At 38.3% G+C, this 18,864-nt stretch overlaps 1 protein-coding gene across 2 annotated transcripts in view; it reads left to right on the top strand.

Moving 5' to 3' along the window:
• LOC131849449 (protein FAM117A) overlaps positions 1-17,072 on the top strand; it is a 79,344-nt gene extending 62,272 nt beyond the window's left edge. For both annotated transcript variants that reach the window (XM_059199528.1, XM_059199529.1), the window contains 3 exons: positions 7,614-7,835; positions 8,507-8,803; positions 16,965-17,072. In XM_059199528.1, coding sequence (XP_059055511.1) covers positions 7,614-7,835; positions 8,507-8,803; positions 16,965-17,045 — 600 coding nt within the window. In that variant the 3' untranslated portion in view covers positions 17,046-17,072. The remainder of the gene's footprint in view (positions 1-7,613; positions 7,836-8,506; positions 8,804-16,964) is intronic.
• The last annotated feature ends 1,792 nt before the right edge of the window (positions 17,073-18,864 follow it).

Consider the following 18,864-nt stretch of genomic DNA (forward strand, 5'->3'; position numbering starts at 1 on the left):
AATAAATGTTGTTACATGTTTACAATAATACAATCTATACATATAAATAAAATTAGAGTGTCTGTTTGTAATATTGAAATAACAGTTTTTATTACATGCATATGAATATAAATACGATACATACACCAATATAACATTATTTACAATATTTGCCTGTGTGGCTGTTTGTTCCGGCTAATCTCTAATATGCCTGGACCAATTGTGACAGAACTTTTATTGGCAGGTAGCTGATGTAATAAGGAGTAACTTAGGCTACTTTTATTTTAGAAAAACAAAGTTAAATTCCACGCAGATGATGTCGTGGAAAGAGCTAGTTCTATATAAACACGGACTTCCCTAATCAAACGTATAGTTTGGTACAGAATGTTTACTACGGGCGCATCTCGTATGCGTCAAAATGAATTATGAGATCCGTTGAGCCGGCGAAGCAACACGATGTCCTGTACTGTGCACCACGCTGCATTAATTCGCCACGACAAGCCGCAACATTACGGACGTCGCCGGTCTTACCTCCCTCTGTACACCCCTCCCATCAACGACCATCACTACACACCAGTGTGTTTCAATCTGTGGGTCGGGACCCCTAGGGGGGTCTTTTTACGTCCGATGGTCGCGGGTTCGATTCCTCGCACGGCACAAACATTTGTATTGTATAGTGTATGATTATTTGTATCGCTCTGGGTGTTTTCTATGTATAATATATAAGTGTTTACGAAAAAAAATAGCTAATTATTTATATCAGTTGTATTAGTTGTATAGTACCCATAACACAAGCTCTGCTTACCGTGGGACTAGATGGCGTTGTGTTAATTGTCCATTGTTATTATTATTATTAATTGCAGTCTATTTCTCTTTTTAGTTTTAATATCTACCAGTATTTCATAAGTTCACAAGCGGCTAAAATATCCTAAATGAATAAATGATTTTTGTATTTGAATTTGAAATCGCACAAGTATGAAGTGGTGAATGGCAGTAATTTAATAGTACTAAAATAAAAACAAATTTTTATCTAACTAACGTAGAGTTTTAAATAAATTATTTCGTTGGTTTTCTATAACACAAGGGGGGTCGCCAGAATATGTTAACCTGTGAAGGGGTCGCGAAAAGATTGAAAAACACTGCTGTACACTGTACTCACTACACTTGGCATATTCGATATTTGTTGCTGAACAGCTTTTGTCAACCTGACCGGAATATTCAACTCAAATTGTAAATTCTATTCTATTCTATTCTATTCTAATAATTGTTCTTGCATATAAGGAAAGAAAGAAAGAAAAAAAAATATTTTATTCACTGCTTTTCAACAACGTAAAAAATACAATACAATCACACAATATAAAAACAAACGAAAAAAAAGACAAATAAAATGTATATATAATTAAACTTAATTTACCATGTAGATAATGAAAAATAAACATAAAATAATCATTTTTTTACATGTATATAGGCACTGAAATGGCTCCACTCAGCTTTAATGTATGTCCTATGTGAACATACAGCTGGTTTTCAGTGGCACCAAAACGAGGAAAAAATATATGTATAAAAGGGAAAGAGAGAGAGGGCACTATTTGAAATATTAATGAAAATAATTAAAACTCTCATATATATGCTTTATTTTCGAGGAAAAGTGCTAAGTTAAAAACGCGTATGGAACGCCTTTTTACTTGTAGCATGTATATTATATATTAACAAAAACATAAGTACATCTTTTAAGCATTAATAATAATAATATTAATAATCTCAGGACAATTCACACAGCGCCATCTAGACCCAAGTTAAGCTAGCTAAAGCTTGTGTTATGGGTCCTAGACAACTGATACAAATACATAGATTTTTTTTTTTTTGTAAATACATACATATTATACATAGAAAACACCCAGACCGATACAAACAATCATACTCATGACTATAAATGTTTGTGCCGTGCGAGGAATCGAACCCGCGACCATCGGACGGAAAGCGGTGTGCTAGACCGCTAGACCACCGAGGTCGTCATTAAAATACTTAATATATAGAGAGAGAGCTACTAGCGGTACCCGCGACTTCGTCCGTGTGAAATTTCACTTTTATTTTTCTAAAATGATAGAATTTTCGTAAAATATAGGTGGCCTAAGTTACTCCTTATCACATCACCTACCTTCCAATAAAAGTCCCGTCAAAATAGGTCCAGCCATTTCAGGGATTAGCCGGAACCTACAGACAGGCAGATAGACAAAAATGGGAAAAACTGTTACTTTGGTGTATGTACCGTATTTAGATTCATATGTATGTAGTAAAAAACGGTTGTTTAATAATATTACAAACAGACAGTCCAATTTTATTTATATTTATAGATTATAGATTATATGATATTTATATGTATAGTCTATGGTTGGTACTTTGTATTCACACGTTTCGAATTGTATAATGTGAACTTACAAGGATTGTTTAAAAGAGCAACACGCAAGTTTCTTGCTCGTTCTTCTTGTGAGTAGACAGCTTTCCGAATGAGCGGTAGATAAAAAAAACATTGTTATGACTATTCAAAAGTGCTTAAATTAAGTTTATTTGAATAAATGATTTTCTATTCTATGATAATAAGTTTACTTACAGTCACTTTTATGTTACAATCTATACATATAAACAAAATTGGAGTGTCTGTTTGTAATATTAAAAAAAACATTTTTTATTACATGTATATGAATATAAATACGGAATATACACCAAAAAACCACTTTTTAAAATTTTTGTCTGTCTGTCTGTCGGTCTGTTTGTTCCGGCTAATCTCTGAAATGGCTGGACCGATTTTGACGGGACATTTTTTTGGCAGGTGGCTCTTGTAATAAAGAGTAACTTAGGCTACTTTTATTTTATAAAAGTAAAATTCCACGCGGACGAAGTCGCGGGAACAGCTAGTAATAAATATAACTGTTTGATCTCCCACTAAGAGCATCACTGTCATCTACAATGTTATTTTTAACATTGCTGTGTAGGTTTAGAGTATTTTCAAGACTTCGCTTCAAAATTGCCTCTAAAGTTAAATCGATAAGGTTTTGCGAGTATAATTTTTAAACCGACTTTTAAGACTATTAAAATGAGCCTGTTTTGAATTGAAATAAGATTTACTTTGTAATTAACTAGCTACTCACCCGGCTTTGCACAGATTTACATGTACTATATATATAAAGCTTCATCTTAAATAACTCTATCTATTAAAAAAAAAACAAAATCCGTTGCCTAGTTTTAAACATTTAAGCATATGTAGGGACAGACAGCGACAGCGACTTTGTTTTATACTATTTTATTTATTTATAAAAACTTAATGCACAAATAAAAAAAATAAAGGTGCATATTCGGTCTTAACACCATAAGGTTTATTTTCTCCAAGTCGACGATAGGGCAAACAGAGATTAGTGAGCGGTGCATTTAAGTGAATAACAACATGAAATAAATAATAAAAGGAAGTAGGTACAATTATAATAAAATTCATAAATTGAATTCAAATATATATATATATATATATATATATATATATATATATATACTTATTTAAGTAGTGATAACACATATTTGTATATTGGATTTGTGGTCAGGAAGAACTGACCGATTGACTTAAAGGACTTACTCTAAAGCAATGGCAACACAAGCCAGCTCTGATGAATTGAATTGTTTTCCAGAATTTCTGTAGACAATGTAACCCTAATCTTAGGATTAAGAAAGAAGTTTTAGAAATTCCTACAAGAGCCAACATTTTATTGCGAAGAGTGTTGTGTCTTTAAATAAAATTTGCACAGTTTAGATACACGTGCACGTTACCGAACAGATTAAAAAGTAACGAGAGGAGTTGAACGCCCTACGACCCGGTGGGTAAGCTCGAATTAGTGAGCGGATACAAAATACCAGATTGGCCAACGGTGGGCGCATTATCATTGAGTAGTCGTCTGATCGGCGCTACAATCTGTTCCATCCTTATTTTATTTACTACTAGCTGTGCCTGCGGTTTTACTCGCGTGAAATTTGTAGCCTATGCGTTATTATAATGTACAAGCTTCGTCCGCGTGGAATTTAACAAAAAAGCTATTTAGATATTTTTTCTAAAATAAAAGTAGCCTAAGTTACTCCTTATTACATCAGCTATCTGCCAATAAAAGTCCCGTCAAAATCGGTCCAGCCATTTCAGAGATTAGCCGGAACAGACAGACAGACAGACAAAAATTGTAAAAAAATTTATTTTGGTGTATGTACGGTATATACACCAAAATAACATTTTTTACAATTGTCTGTCTGTTCCGACTAATCTCTGAAATGCATATAGTAAAAAAACGGTTATTTCAATATTACAAACAGACACTGCAATTTTATTTATATGTATAGATGTATAGATAAGCTATATTACTGTAAAGTTCAAGTTAAATCCGTTGTTTTTGCGTGAATGAGTAAAAATATATAGCCATCCCTACACTCACAAACTTCCCCTTTTATAATATTAGTAAGATATTTTAACTTGTCGCAGCTTCACTTGTACTGGTTCGCTTGAATTACTACCATCCTTAAAATATCACGTTTATTACTACAAACTATAGAATACAGTCCAAATTTCAAAATATGTATCAAGGCATCCGTGACATTTTTAATACTAGTGCTACTATTAATATAGGTCATTACCAGAGTTTAGGAAACTAAAATATTTGCAGTAAATACGTCCAAACAGAAATACAGAAACGGAAACTTCCAACCGAGAACTTGGCAGCCTTTATCAGCGCACGTCTATTATGTAGCATTAATGTAAAATGTGGTAAGATAACCGATGCAGGTCTAGATGCTCCTATATCTGTATCGATATAAGGTACAGATATACTAATAAATACAATTTCTATCCTAACAAAACGTTAATCATCATCATCACCATCTGCTTCTTCCTTATCCCATTTATTTGTGGTCGGCATAATATGTTTTTCTCTTCCATTCATCCCTGTTCGCAGTCATCGCGTTATTTACTTCCTTTCTTACCATATCATCTTTCACACAGTCCATCCATCTCTTTTTCGGCCTTCCTCTGACCTTATAACCATCCACATTCATATATAACACCTTTCTTAAAATATTATCCTCATTTCTACGCATTACATGTCCATACCACGATAGACGATTACTCTTCAACCTCTCCGACACCGGCGCCACTTTCATACATAAGCCATAATCTGTAGTAATATCTGCAGTCTATATCCAAATTCTGGAATGGTCACTTGTCCATCCAACATCCATCCTAAGACTTCCTGTAGTAGTTTGTAGGCTATCAACCTTCTTACATTAACTAGCCATATAACACAGATACATTTACTAAAAAAGTAAATTGTCTAAATGTCAAATAGATTCGCTTGCAAATTTCCGACTTAAAATCTTGTTACATTAATGATTATTTCTTATTTTAATTCTATTATTATATACACCCTTATTTATTAAATCTTTTATTAATATCACTCCTTCTGTTATCAATACGCCAAACTTACCACAAGTTCAAATTGTTGAGACACTTTGTTTTTAACTTTTGTTTTTTCAGCATATTATCATTGATTATGGCCTATATCTGTAGTTAGTTATATATATTATATTATCTGTGGTTATATACACTACAAAAATACAAGTACACAAGCAACAGATAATAACGTAATGTACGCTACATCACCTGTCATATTGATGACTGATATCTTATCTTGTGACTCAATGAACAGTAGCAATATACAGTTTTATAGAAATAGAAGCGTGGATATTCTTTCAAATGTTCCACGCGTCGTGGCTCGTCGGCTCCACGCGAGACATGCGTCTTCACTCCACGCCATACCTATTTTCTACTTTTTAGAGACAAAACAAAACATTCGCGTTTTATTCATTTTTCTCTCCGCCGCCTACATAACATTTATCTTGAGCTTGGCTTCAAATTAGAAATTCTTTTGTCTCAGCTCTTTTTTAATTGCAAAAAGAAAACGTAATACTTTTGTGCTGAGAAAACGACTATTATGGTTGCAGTTGTAGACTCTGGGTAGACGTCGAGCGTCACAAGCTTTGCGCTGCATTGTTTCAGTCTATTTATTAAATGTTTAAGTATATATAACTATGTAGATGTACCTAAATTAATGTTATGATTCATAATTACTGAGCCACCAAAATCTTACATCTGAGATTCAAGATTTTCTTTCCATATATTGTGGTGGTGACAACAAATCTGTTCATAAACTTTTAGCGTCAGTTAAAATTGCGACGAACTCTCTAGTGATATAAAGACCCAAATACCGAAAAACTATAAACATAAATACTAAAATATCTATACATATAAATAAAATTGGAGTGTCTGTTTGTAATATTGACATAACCCATTTTTACTACATGCATATGATTATAAATAGCGTACATACACCAAAATAACATTTTTTACAATTATTGCCTATCTGTCCGTTTGTTCCGGCTAATCTCTGAAATGCCTGGACATATTTTGACCGGACTTTTATTGGCAGGTAGCTGATATAATGAGAAATAACTTAGGTTACTTTTATTTTAGAAAATTCCACGCGGACGAATTCGCGAGTACAGCTAGTACCAAATAAAATTGAACTGACATAAGTTATCTATTGCAATTTTGGATTCAAATATACCCTAACCAATGCGTACTACCCAGCTCTAGTATCTCTACTACCATCTCCATTGTTGGACTTATTTAATATCCCAAAAAGGATACACCTAATATTTTTATAATTCCCCGATTGCGTTGCAAGATACGCCTACAATAAATTTAGTGTACTCGGATGATCTCTTTGTGGTGCGGTGAGCTGGAAAATTTCTCTCCCTTCAGCAGTTCGAGGCGCCTCGTGCCTTGCGTTCGTAGTTCTGTCCTTTGACGGGGATGTAGTTATGATAATTTCCCGCAAGACGACCACTAATCCATAGTCACAATCCTTATGCAGTTTTAATAGATTTTTTTGCTGTAAATAATGTTTCCTACTTAAGTATTTTTACACCGTTGTATTTATATTACAAGAATATTTTCTGGTAAGGTTTATGACTTAAGACGCGTGAACTTTTTGGTTGAATATGGAACTGCACTCTACAACGTAAAATCTTACTATATATAACGAAACATGAGGCTTCAGACCACAGAAAATAGGCTGCAGGATCAATTTAAACACACCAAACTATTTGGATAATTTCGCAAAACCCCTACTATTTATTACATGACGACGACAGTTAACGACATATTTAGATGTCGAGGGATTACACCGGCCCCTCGCCACGACCGGCTAACCTTGTAGCATGGGACTCCCCAGGACTCCCCTCCTATTGCTCTCCGGACTTATAGTAAATGTCTCAAAGTACTTGAAATGCAGAGTTGTCATATGAAAGACAGTTTGTACTTTAAGTTCTTTATGTGGATGAAAATTGTATAATAATAATGTCAATCTAGAATCCGAACATAGACACTTAATAGGAGCGGTTGTTCCATTGCATCTATCTCTTCAAGTCCCATCAACATTTCGTACTAGACATTGTAAATCATTAGTGTTTGCCTCACACAAGAGACAAAGTAGAGCCATATCATAATGCGCAAGAGTAGCCGGGAGCTGAGCGTGCGGCTGGTTTAGGTGATCAACGGAGCGCCGAGCGGAGCGGGCGCGGGCGCGGGAGCGGAGGCGGGAGCGGGCGCGGGCGCGGGTGCAGGCGGCGGCGAGTCTCGACGTCGAGGGGCGTCATCTCCGCCGCCCGCAGCCCCCGAGAAGCGCAAGTGGCCCGCGCAGCCCTACCTCGACGCGGACGCGGACGACCTCGCAGCCCGCGCGCCCTCCTCCGACGACGACGACACCAAGGTATGCCATCTAATCCACATTCACACCCCATCGTGTTCAGTGTGCGCTAATATTGTGTTTTCACTCTTCTTTCGAATTCTTACGTCTAATCTTTTAGGATTTGACTTTTCTTAGGTACTGTCTATTCTTTCATTACCTACCTACTCTTTTTTGCTCAGTAACTTAGTGATAATATGCGCAAGAGTGGCTTTACCTTTGAGGCTGTGAAAGAGATCTCTTCTAGTCAATTAAACGCAGCATTGTAAGGGTAACTAACGGTCAATTGTACAGGACGAGAGTTGTATGTTAACGTAAATAGATTTTGATACCTTTAGCAAAAAAAATATACTAAATATTCTACTATATACTATATGTCTCTTTATCTTTACATAGAATATAACAAGTTGACGTTGCTGGCTGTACGCACAGATCAATTTAAGCTACAAATTTCCAAAGGAAAGAAAAGATTGGTCCAAAAGGAAAATGGGTGTGTCTTAAAATAGTAAAAATACACTGATTAATTTGGAAACTTATTGAGAAAAATATGTTTACCGCTATCTGTAATATTTGTGCTTTTCTTTCAATTATAAGCCACCAGTATTATCCTCTCTATCTCTTAATTATTGGCTAAAGAAAGCGCGATTATTTCTTCAAAATGTAAAAATTTAATGAATTTTTCGTGAACATTACAGGTAGAGACTCCGGTGCGGTTCCGAACGTCGCCACCACTGGAAGCGCTGAAGCCGCGGCGGGCAGGTGGCGCAGTGTGCGCGTGTACCAGCGGCCGCAGCGAGCGGAACGAGCGGAGTGAGCGGAATGAGCGGAACGAGCGGAGTGAGCGGAGTGAGCGGAGTGAGCGGAGTGAGCGAAGTGAGCGGTCCGAGCGCGAGCGCGGAGAGCGCGCGCCCGCGTCCCCGCGCCGTCGCCGCATGCCCCTACCGCCCCCACGCCGGCATCGGCCAGCTCTTGATTTCGATAAGATGCAACAGGTATGGACCAAATCTTATCCTAGTACGATCTTTGTGTAATATATATATCTATAATTATGTTGAATTTAGACTTCAAAAAAGACTTTTAACTCTATCTAACCTTACTGTATAATAGCTGAATGTATTTGATCAAAGAGTTAGTTTGCTATAGCTTAGCATTCACTTGATAATATTAGGAGGAATAGGTGAACTTTCAGAACTAGTATTAACTCCACCTTTTATTCAAATAAAAATAATTTATTCATCAGGACATTTTACCCGCTTGTGAACGTCAAATTTTTGTTATAATATTTCTTCCCTACCGTCCAGTTCAGTATATAGATTCAATTGAGAAGAACTGGCAAGAAACTCAATTGAATTTCTTTTTTTTAAGCCATTTTATTAATATTGTGTACTTATGCCTATCATTAAATGATAATCCCGTGCATGAACAACTATTACCATATCAACATAAATAAACTGTACGTTTTATAGATCAACTGTTTTTGTGTAACTTTTTTAAAATCGCCAAACATTTCAAGAACAGGATTTCGTCCACAAAAAACACATTACATAAATGGCAGAACAGGTTCGAATTTCCAGCCTCAGAGAGCGCTCAGCGTGGGCACAATCTTGCGATTAATCAAGTTAATCTCCGGTTGCTCTAATTCGATTTCAATTCGTACGCGATAACAAACCAATCATTATCGATCAGGGGCTTTATTACGTAATGCAGTTGCAATCAATTCCCTTTTTTATAATGACCAGAATTGGAATGACGAACTAAATGAAAAGATCTAATAACATGAGTTTATAAATGATTTTGTACAAAAAAATTAAGTTAAAGTTGCTGACAATTATCTGATTACACAAAGAATGAGTGTGTAGCGATTTCTATGTTGATTGTCGCATGCCTCCTTCTTGTTAATATATATTACTTACGACAACATTTATTTTAAAGAGCAACACTCAAGTCACTTATTCCACTTTGCTCACATTGTCTTTAAATAGTATGTGGCATAAAATTTTTAAAAAGACTAAGGTGGGGCGTTGCCTAAAAAAGGTTGGGAAACATTGGTGAGAGCCTGAAGAAACCTGAGAAAGGACATAGACTTCTTTTTATTGCGAAGAAAGGTTAGTAAGGGGTTAGAAGGGTACATGAAAGGTTGTATGGATGTATCGTCACTTTAAACTTATTTTTTAAGCTATTGATTAAATAAATATGACATTCAAAGACTGTAAATGTACCCTCTTAAGGGGGTAAAATAAAATAGGGGATGAAAGTTTGTATGAAAATTCGTTATTCGTCCATTACACGTCGAAGTCCCGGGCTCAGCTAATTTCGTATAAGTATACAGTTGCCAGTTTTCATTAGTGTATTGTTAACAAGCTTATATGTTTTTCGGAGTTAATTTTAATCTATATTTATATAACTTAACTACATTTTATGCATGAATTTATGATATACTAGCTGTACGCGCGTCTTCATCCGCGTGAAATTTTTAGCCAATTTATTATTCTGACGTCTGAACTATATTACTATATAGTTAAGACGTTACCTATGTCAAATGTGTAAGTGTATATATATATATTTTGTTTAAATACTAAACATTACTTAGTTATTAAATAATTGTATCATTTACATAACTTAATTGTACAACTACAACTTAAAATTAAAAAGTTTGAAAAATATAATATAATAACTAAAATATATTATTAAAAGGGATCCCTTTAGGCAAAGTTCCGAAGATACTGGCAGCGTTCCCTCTTTGAATGGCTAGACTAATTCTTTGTCCAAGGTAGCTGCCAGCTCTTCGGTCTTCTGTGATGTCGACTAACCTTTTCGTTGTTTCTTTGAAAAGTCTTATAGCGCTAGTGTATATTTATGTCAATAATGGTTATCAATTAATGTTTTTCTTCTTTCTTCTTCTATGACTTCTACGTTTTTCTTCTTTCTTCTTTGACGACCTTGGTGGTCTAGCGGTCAACACCGCTTTACGACCGATGGTCGCGGGTTCGATTCCTCGAACGGCACAAACATTTGAATTCATGAGTATGATTGTTTGTATCGGTCTCGGTGTTTTCTATGTGTAATATGTATGTATTTACAAAAAAAATATCTATGTATATGTATTAGTTATCTAGTACCCATAACACAAGCTCTAGCTAGCTTAACTTAGATCTAGATGGCTGTGTGAATTGTCCTGAGGTTATTATTATATATATATATACATACGTTATATCTCCCTTTTTACGGGGGTAATATATTCACACTTTTTTTTTTTTCAAAAATTCTCTTATTGTTATTATTATTACTATAAAATTTCATCAAAATTCTTTCCGTAGTTCTGGTGTGAAAGAGTAACAAACATCCATGCATATATCCACATCCACCCTACTCATAAACTCGCGTTTGTAATAATAATACATCCAATTACATAGAAACAGAACGTTCTAGAAAATATAAAATGCAGTAATTGTAGCCACTATATAAAAATTATTGGTTAGAATAAAAAGGGTAAGGACTCAGCCGGTCCACTGTCTAATAAAGTCATTATGTTGCAGTACCTAACTGATAGTTGGGACTGTAATCTGTACATCTATACATATAAATAAAATTGGAGTGTCTGTTTGTAATATTGATATAACCGTTTTTTACTACATGCATATCAATATAAATACGGTACACACACCAAAATAACATTTTTTACCATTTTTGTCTGACTGTCTGTTTGTTCTGGCTAATCTCTGAAATGACTGGGCCGATTTTAACGAGATCTTCTTTTGATAGGTATCTGATGTAATAAGGAGTAACTTAGGCTACTTTTATTTTAGAAAATATAGTTAAATTCCACGCGGACGAAGTTGCGTTTACAATTAGTCTATACATATAAATAAAATTGGAGTGTTCGTTTGTAATATTGAAATAACCGTTTTTACTACATGCATATGAATATAAATACTGTCTGACTGTTTGTTTTTTCCGGCTTATCGCTGAAAAGCCTGGACCGATTCTGACGAGACTTTTTTTTGTTAGGTAACTGATGTAATAAGGAGTAATTTAGGCTATTATTATTTTAGAAAAATTAAGTTAAATTCCACGCGGACGGAGTCGCGTGTACATAATAGTAAATAATAGGTGTACCCGCGTTTTACAACTTGGTGTTTACAACAAAGGAAACTATTGTGACTTCGCCAGTACTAATAAATGGTGATAAGGAAATGATAGTGCACGTTTCACTGACGTCGATTGTAATATCACCTTATCACAACATGAAAGGGTATAATAAAGAATAAAAAGTGCTTATCTATTGTAATAATATTACGTATGAAGTGTTAATTCAAATCCTCACTATAATATTATAAATGCGAAAGTAACTCTGTCTGTGTCTGTTTGTCTGTCTCGCTTTCACGCAAAAACTACTGAACCGATTTAAATGAAAATTGGTACACAGATAGTCCAGACCCTGAGAAAGGAAATAGGCTACTTTTTAATGCGAAAATAGGGTTGTAAGGGGTTGAATTTGGGGATGAAAGATTGTATGGAAGAATCGTCAATTTTGAAGCTAGAAGCTTGAAACTTATTTTTGAGGCTATTGATTAAGTATAAATAACTAGCTATTACGGCAAACGTTGTTCTGCCTTAAAATAAAATAAGAAAAATTAGGGGTGGACTACCCCTAACATATACCCATAACATACATGCATATGAATATAAATACGGTACATACACCGAAATAACACATTTTACACTTTTGTCAGTCTGTCTGTTTGTTCCGGCTAATCTCTGAAATGGATGGGCCGATTTTGACGGGACTTATATTGGCAAGTACCTGATGTAATAAGGAGTAATTTAGGCAACTGTTATTTTGGAAAAATAAAGTTAAATTCCACGCGGAAGAAGTCGAGGGTACAGCTAGTGAAAATATTACTAACGTCACATGGCGATTTAGTAATATTCCTAATCGTAATCTTGTAAGTTGCTACATTACATCATGTGGACCGTAGGTTTGTTCATAATTCAGTTACAAAAAAAACTATAACTACAATCGCAATATGAAACAAAGGGCTGGCGTGGGAACGTTGTGTTCCGCACATGTGCACCGCTAGTTACTAGTTATGCACTGCCATGCCTCAACAAACGGTATAATGCACTCAATATTACTTACAGTTTTAACTGGCTACTCAAAAACATATCTTAATCTAAATATATATGAATATAATAATTATAATCTAAATATATATAACTTAAAGTGATCTATCAACGCACAGCCTAAACCACTGGACGGATCGGGCTGAAATTTGGCATGCAGGTAGACGTTATGACGTAGGCATCCGCTAAGAAAGGATTTTCATTAATTCTACCCCCTAGGGGATAAAATAGGGGATGAAAGTTTGTATGAAACTTTGTCAATTTTAAACCGATCGGGCTGAGACTTTGCATGCATAAAGCTATTATGACATTGGCATTCCCTAAGAAAGGATTTTGATAAATTCCAACCCTAAGGGGATAAATTAACGCGAGCGAAGACGCGGGCAAAAGCTAGTAATATTATAAAAGCGAAAGTTTGTAAGTATGGATGTTTATTACTAATATTGTAAATGTAAAAGTAGCAATGTTTGTTACGCTTGTACGAAAAATCTACTGAACCGATCATCATGAAATTTTGTAGATATGTTCTTGGAGGTATTAGGATGAACATAGAATATTTTTTATAAAAAAAAACATATCTATACATATAAATAAAATTGGAGTCTGTTTATAATATTGAAATAACCGTTTTTTACTACATGCATATGAATATAAATACGGTACATACACCAAAATCACATTTGTTACAATTTTTGTCTGTCTGTCTGTTTGTTCCGGGTAATCTCTGAAATGGATGGACCGATTTTGACAGCACTTTTTTGGCAGGTAGCTGATGTAATAAGGAGTAACTTAGGCTACTTTTATTTTAGAAAAATATAGTTAAATTCCACGCGGATGGGGCCAGCTAGTAATTACATAAAACAGACAATATAACTACTGCATCAAACTCCGTTTATCTCCTATTTGTAGCCAAGACTTTAGCATCCTCCATTTCTTTAGCTCTCAATGGACTAATGCCTCATTCAAGATACACGATGTTCTTTAATGGGCGGCATTCCTTGCGCGCGCAGACTCGCCGCCCAGTCGCCGCTGCCCTATATGGCGCGTATTGGAATGAAAGCTCGGCACATTAAGTTTTTGCGCCGTAATTTGAACGAGTGGTAGTGATGGTGTAATCGTTTGCCGTCCAATCTGGTATTGAATAGAGATGTGTCAACTCGAGTTAACTCGAGTTGCGCTGAATTCGAGTTAACTCGAGTCGAATTCTGCCAACTCGAGTTGGAAGAATTCAACTGGTAAATAAAAAAATCAAGATAAAGAGCGAGAGTATGATTCTGTCATCGAACCAATAATGACATGAAATTTTCTGATCATTTCATATCATACAGTTGCGCTGAATTCGAGTTAACTCGAGTCGAATTCTGCCAACTCGAGTTTGAAGTATTCAACTGGTAAATAAAAAAATCAAGATAAAGAGCGAGAGTATGATTCTGTCATCGAACCGATAATGACATGAAATTTTCTGATCATTTCATATCATACAGTTGCGCTGAATTCGAGTTAACTCGAGTCGAATTCTGCCAACTCGAGTTTGAAGTATTCAACTGGTAAATAAAAAAATCAAGATAAAGAGCGAGAGTATGATTCTGTCATCGAACTGATAATGACATGAAATTTTCTGATCATTTTATATCATACAGTTGCGCTGAATTCGAGTTAACTCGAGTCGAATTCTGCCAACTCGAGTTTGAAGTATTCAACTGATAAATAAAAAATCAAGATAAAGAGCGAGAGTATGATTCTGTCATCGAACCGATAATGACATGAAATTTTCTGATCATTTCATATCATACAATTTTCACTCGTCACAAATATTTCAATTCTATTTGAGGTTGTTATCATTTTTTTTTCGCATATTCGTCTGGTTATGTTACCATTAAAATGATTATGCGTTCCTTAAGTCCTTTCGCGGCTTTAAAGTGCTATTTCTACTCACCCCCTATAGTTCGGTGAAGCTTTCAAAGCTAGCTGCGCCCAAAAAAGTTAGAATTCGAAAAATTAAAGAAAAAATAACAAACAAACAGTTTATTCCAGGTAACTCGAGTTAACTCGAGTTACCTGAATTTCAAGTTAACTCGAGTCATGTTTATTACGAGTTAGCACATCTCTAGTATTGAATGCTTTCGTTTTACTGTGCGGTAATGCGGTTGGAACTTGTTAAGTCATGTCACGAGGCAGCTCAAGTACTGGTCAGCGTACGACGAGCATACGCGCCTGACATTATTTATAGAATAGAATAGAATAGAAAATCATTTATTCAAATAAACTTAATTTAAGCACTTTTGAATAGTCATAACAATTTGTTTTTTATCTACCACTCGAACGGAAGCTGTCTCATCACAAGAAGAACGAGCAAGAAACTTGTGCGTTGCTCTTTTAATTAATCCTTGTAAGTTTACATTTACAAGTCGAAACGTGTGAATACAAATTTCGAAATAGAAGTTTTCTTTATTCTAATCGAATGAATATAAGCAGTGAATAATAATATTATTACTTAAAGCTGCTTATTAAGTCAATTTAGTTTGTTTAGTTGTCTGTACATATAAATAAAATTGTAGTGTCTGTTTGTAATATTGAAATAACCGTTTTTTACATGCATATGAATATAAATACGGTACAGCATCTTCATCATCGCAGCCCGGGAGACTGGACATTTTTTTTTTTTTACAATATTTGTCTGTCTATCTGTTTGTTCCGGCTAATCTTTGAAGTAGCTGGACCTATTTTGACGGGATTTTTTTGGAGGAATCGATCCTGCGACCATCTATATCTACATATAAATAAAATTGGAGTGTCTGTTTGTAATATTGAAATAACCGTTTTTTACTACATGCATATGAATATAAATACGGCACATAGAACAAAGTAACATTTTTTACAATTTTTATTTGTCTGTCTGTTTGTTCCGGCTAATCTCTGAAATGGTTGGACCGATTTTGATGGGACTTTTATTGGCAGGTAGCTGATGTAATGAGGAGTAACTTGGGCTACTTTTAATTTAGAAAAATAAAGCTAAATTCCACGCGGACGAAGTTATGGGTACAGCTAGTGTATAAATAAATCAATAAATGTTGTGATATAAAAATAGTTATTGAAGTCGCTGGCGGAAGATCCAAACAAAAACCAATTTTATAAGTAAAACTAAATTTAATTCTATAATTAATTAATACAATAATAGGTGTTCTCGGATCGATGTGTGATCCGTAATTGTCGTTATATAGATAGATAAATTTTTATTTTATTCAACAATTACAAACACATAGCATACATGAGATACATTTTTTAAAACTACTAGTTATGACAACTTAGGCCCTGATGCCAGCCACCGAAGGTTCAGGGAGAGAACCCCAAGTAGTGCCCGAGACTTATGACACGGGTGTAGGTTTAAAGGGCCCTTTTAGAATGCATTAACACTCACCTTCACTACTTGTGGTGTCCTCCTAGTCCCAACTAATAAACCCTCCAATGCCTACAATATTCACAATTACCTATCTATTATTTGTTTTTATAATAATATAAACACTCCAACCTTTTCGCTCCAAACTCCCGCTACGTCATTTCCATCCATCCATCAATCTACTTGTCAATGTCACAAAGAATATTTAGGCTCTGGCCTCTGCCGTTTCGTTTCAGGTTACTCTGAATGCCTTAGATAAAGAAACATGATTATTAACTTCACTATTTTTAATTAATGGTGTTTCACACGATAGTTAACACTTTTTGTAAATCGAAATAAAGATTACAAATTAAAAATGCAGGAATATAAATGTTACATATTAAAAAAAAGAGGTCGCAAAGATAAAGAGGCGATGGACTCAAATATAAAATCTAAAATAAAGGAAATGGGAAAGTTATCTGCGGGAATTGGAGTGCTGACTCGACGCACGTATATTTCTTGGTAGCACCTTCTTGCGTCATGTTTGGTGGTCCGATCCGATCGCCGTTGTACTACGAGGATGTCGTAATATTTTCTAGGTATATACTGTAACAAAATAGTTTATGTATGAATGTACGTGTTGTGGTGTTCAGTTGCGCGTGGGCGGCGGCGGCGTGCGGTCGTGGCGCGCGGTGGGCGGCGCGGGCGGCGAGCTGTCCGTGTTCTGCTGGTGATGGCGGCCGCCACCACCACCACCCGCGCTGCAGGTACCACCACCACACTGTATACCTCCCTGTGGGCGGCGAGCTGTCCGTGTTCTGCTGGTGATGGCGGCCGCCACCACCACCACCCGCGCTGCAGGTACCACCACCACACTGTATACCTCCCTGTGGGCGGCGAGCTGTCCGTGTTCTGCTGGTGATGGCGGCCGCCACCACCACCACCCGCGCTGCAGGTACCACCCACCACACTGTATACCTCCCGGTGGGCGGCGAGCTGTCCGTGTTCTGCTGGTGATGGCGGCCGCCACCACCACCACCCGCGCTGCAGGTACCACCACCACACTGTATACCTCCCTGTGGGCGGCGAGCTGTCCGTGTTCTGCTGGTGATGGCGGCCGCCACCACCACCACCCGCGCTGCAGGTACCACCACCACACTGTATACCTCCCTGTGGGCGGCGAGCTGTCCGTGTTCTGCTGGTGATGGCGGCCGCCACCACCACCACCCGCGCTGCAGGTACCACCACCACACTGTATACCTCCCTGTGGGCGGCGAGCTGTCCGTGTTCTGCTGGTGATGGCGGCCGCCACCACCACCACCCGCGCTGCAGGTACCACCACCACACTGTATACCTCCCTGTGGGCGGCGAGCTGTCCGTGTTCTGCTGGTGATGGCGGCCGCCACCACCACCACCCGCGCTGCAGGTACCACCACCACACTGTATACCTCCCTGTGGGCGGCGAGCTGTCCGTGTTCTGCTGGTGATGGCGGCCGCCACCACCACCACCCGCGCTGCAGGTACCACCACCACACTGTATACCTCCCTGTGGGCGGCGAGCTGTCCGTGTTCTGCTGGTGATGGCGGCCGCCACCACCACCACCCGCGCTGCAGGTACCACCACCACACTGTATACCTCCCTGTGGGCGGCGAGCTGTCCGTGTTCTGCTGGTGATGGCGGCCGCCACCACCACCACCCGCGCTGCAGGTACCACCACCACACTGTATACCTCCCTGTGGGCGGCGAGCTGTCCGTGTTCTGCTGGTGATGGCGGCCGCCACCACCACCACCCGCGCTGCAGGTACCACCACCACACTGTATACCTCCCTGTGGGCGGCGAGCTGTCCGTGTTCTGCTGGTGATGGCGGCCGCCACCACCACCACCCGCGCTGCAGGTACCACCACCACACTGTATACCTCCCTGTGGGCGGCGAGCTGTCCGTGTTCTGCTGGTGATGGCGGGCCGCCACCACCACCACCCGCGCTGCAGGTACCACCACCACACTGTATACCTCCCTGTGGGCGGCGAGCTGTCCGTGTTCTGCTGGTGATGGCGGCCGCCACCACCACCACCCGCGCTGCAGGTACCACCACCACACTGTATACCTCCCTGTGGGCGGCGAGCTGTCCGTGTTCTGCTGGTGATGGCGGCCGCCACCACCACCACCCGCGCTGCAGGTACCACCACCACACTGTATACCTCCCTGTGGGCGGCGAGCTGTCCGTGTTCTGCTGGTGATGGCGGCCGCCACCACCACCACCCGCGCTGCAGGTACCACCACCACACTGTATACCTCCCTGTGGGCGGCGAGCTGTCCGTGTTCTGCTGGTGATGGCGGCCGCCACCACCACCACCCGCGCTGCAGGTACCACCACCACACTGTATACCTCCCTGTGGGCGGCGAGCTGTCCGTGTTCTGCTGGTGATGGCGGCCGCCACCACCACCACCCGCGCTGCAGGTACCACCACCACACTGTATACCTCCCTGTGGGCGGCGAGCTGTCCGTGTTCTGCTGGTGATGGCGGCCGCCACCACCACCACCCGCGCTGC

The sequence above is a fragment of the Achroia grisella genome, unplaced genomic scaffold (assembly GCF_030625045.1).
Source record: "Achroia grisella isolate CSIRO2021 unplaced genomic scaffold, CSIRO_AGI_Agris_v1 utg642, whole genome shotgun sequence".
NCBI classification, from domain to species: Eukaryota; Metazoa; Arthropoda; class Insecta; order Lepidoptera; family Pyralidae; genus Achroia; species Achroia grisella.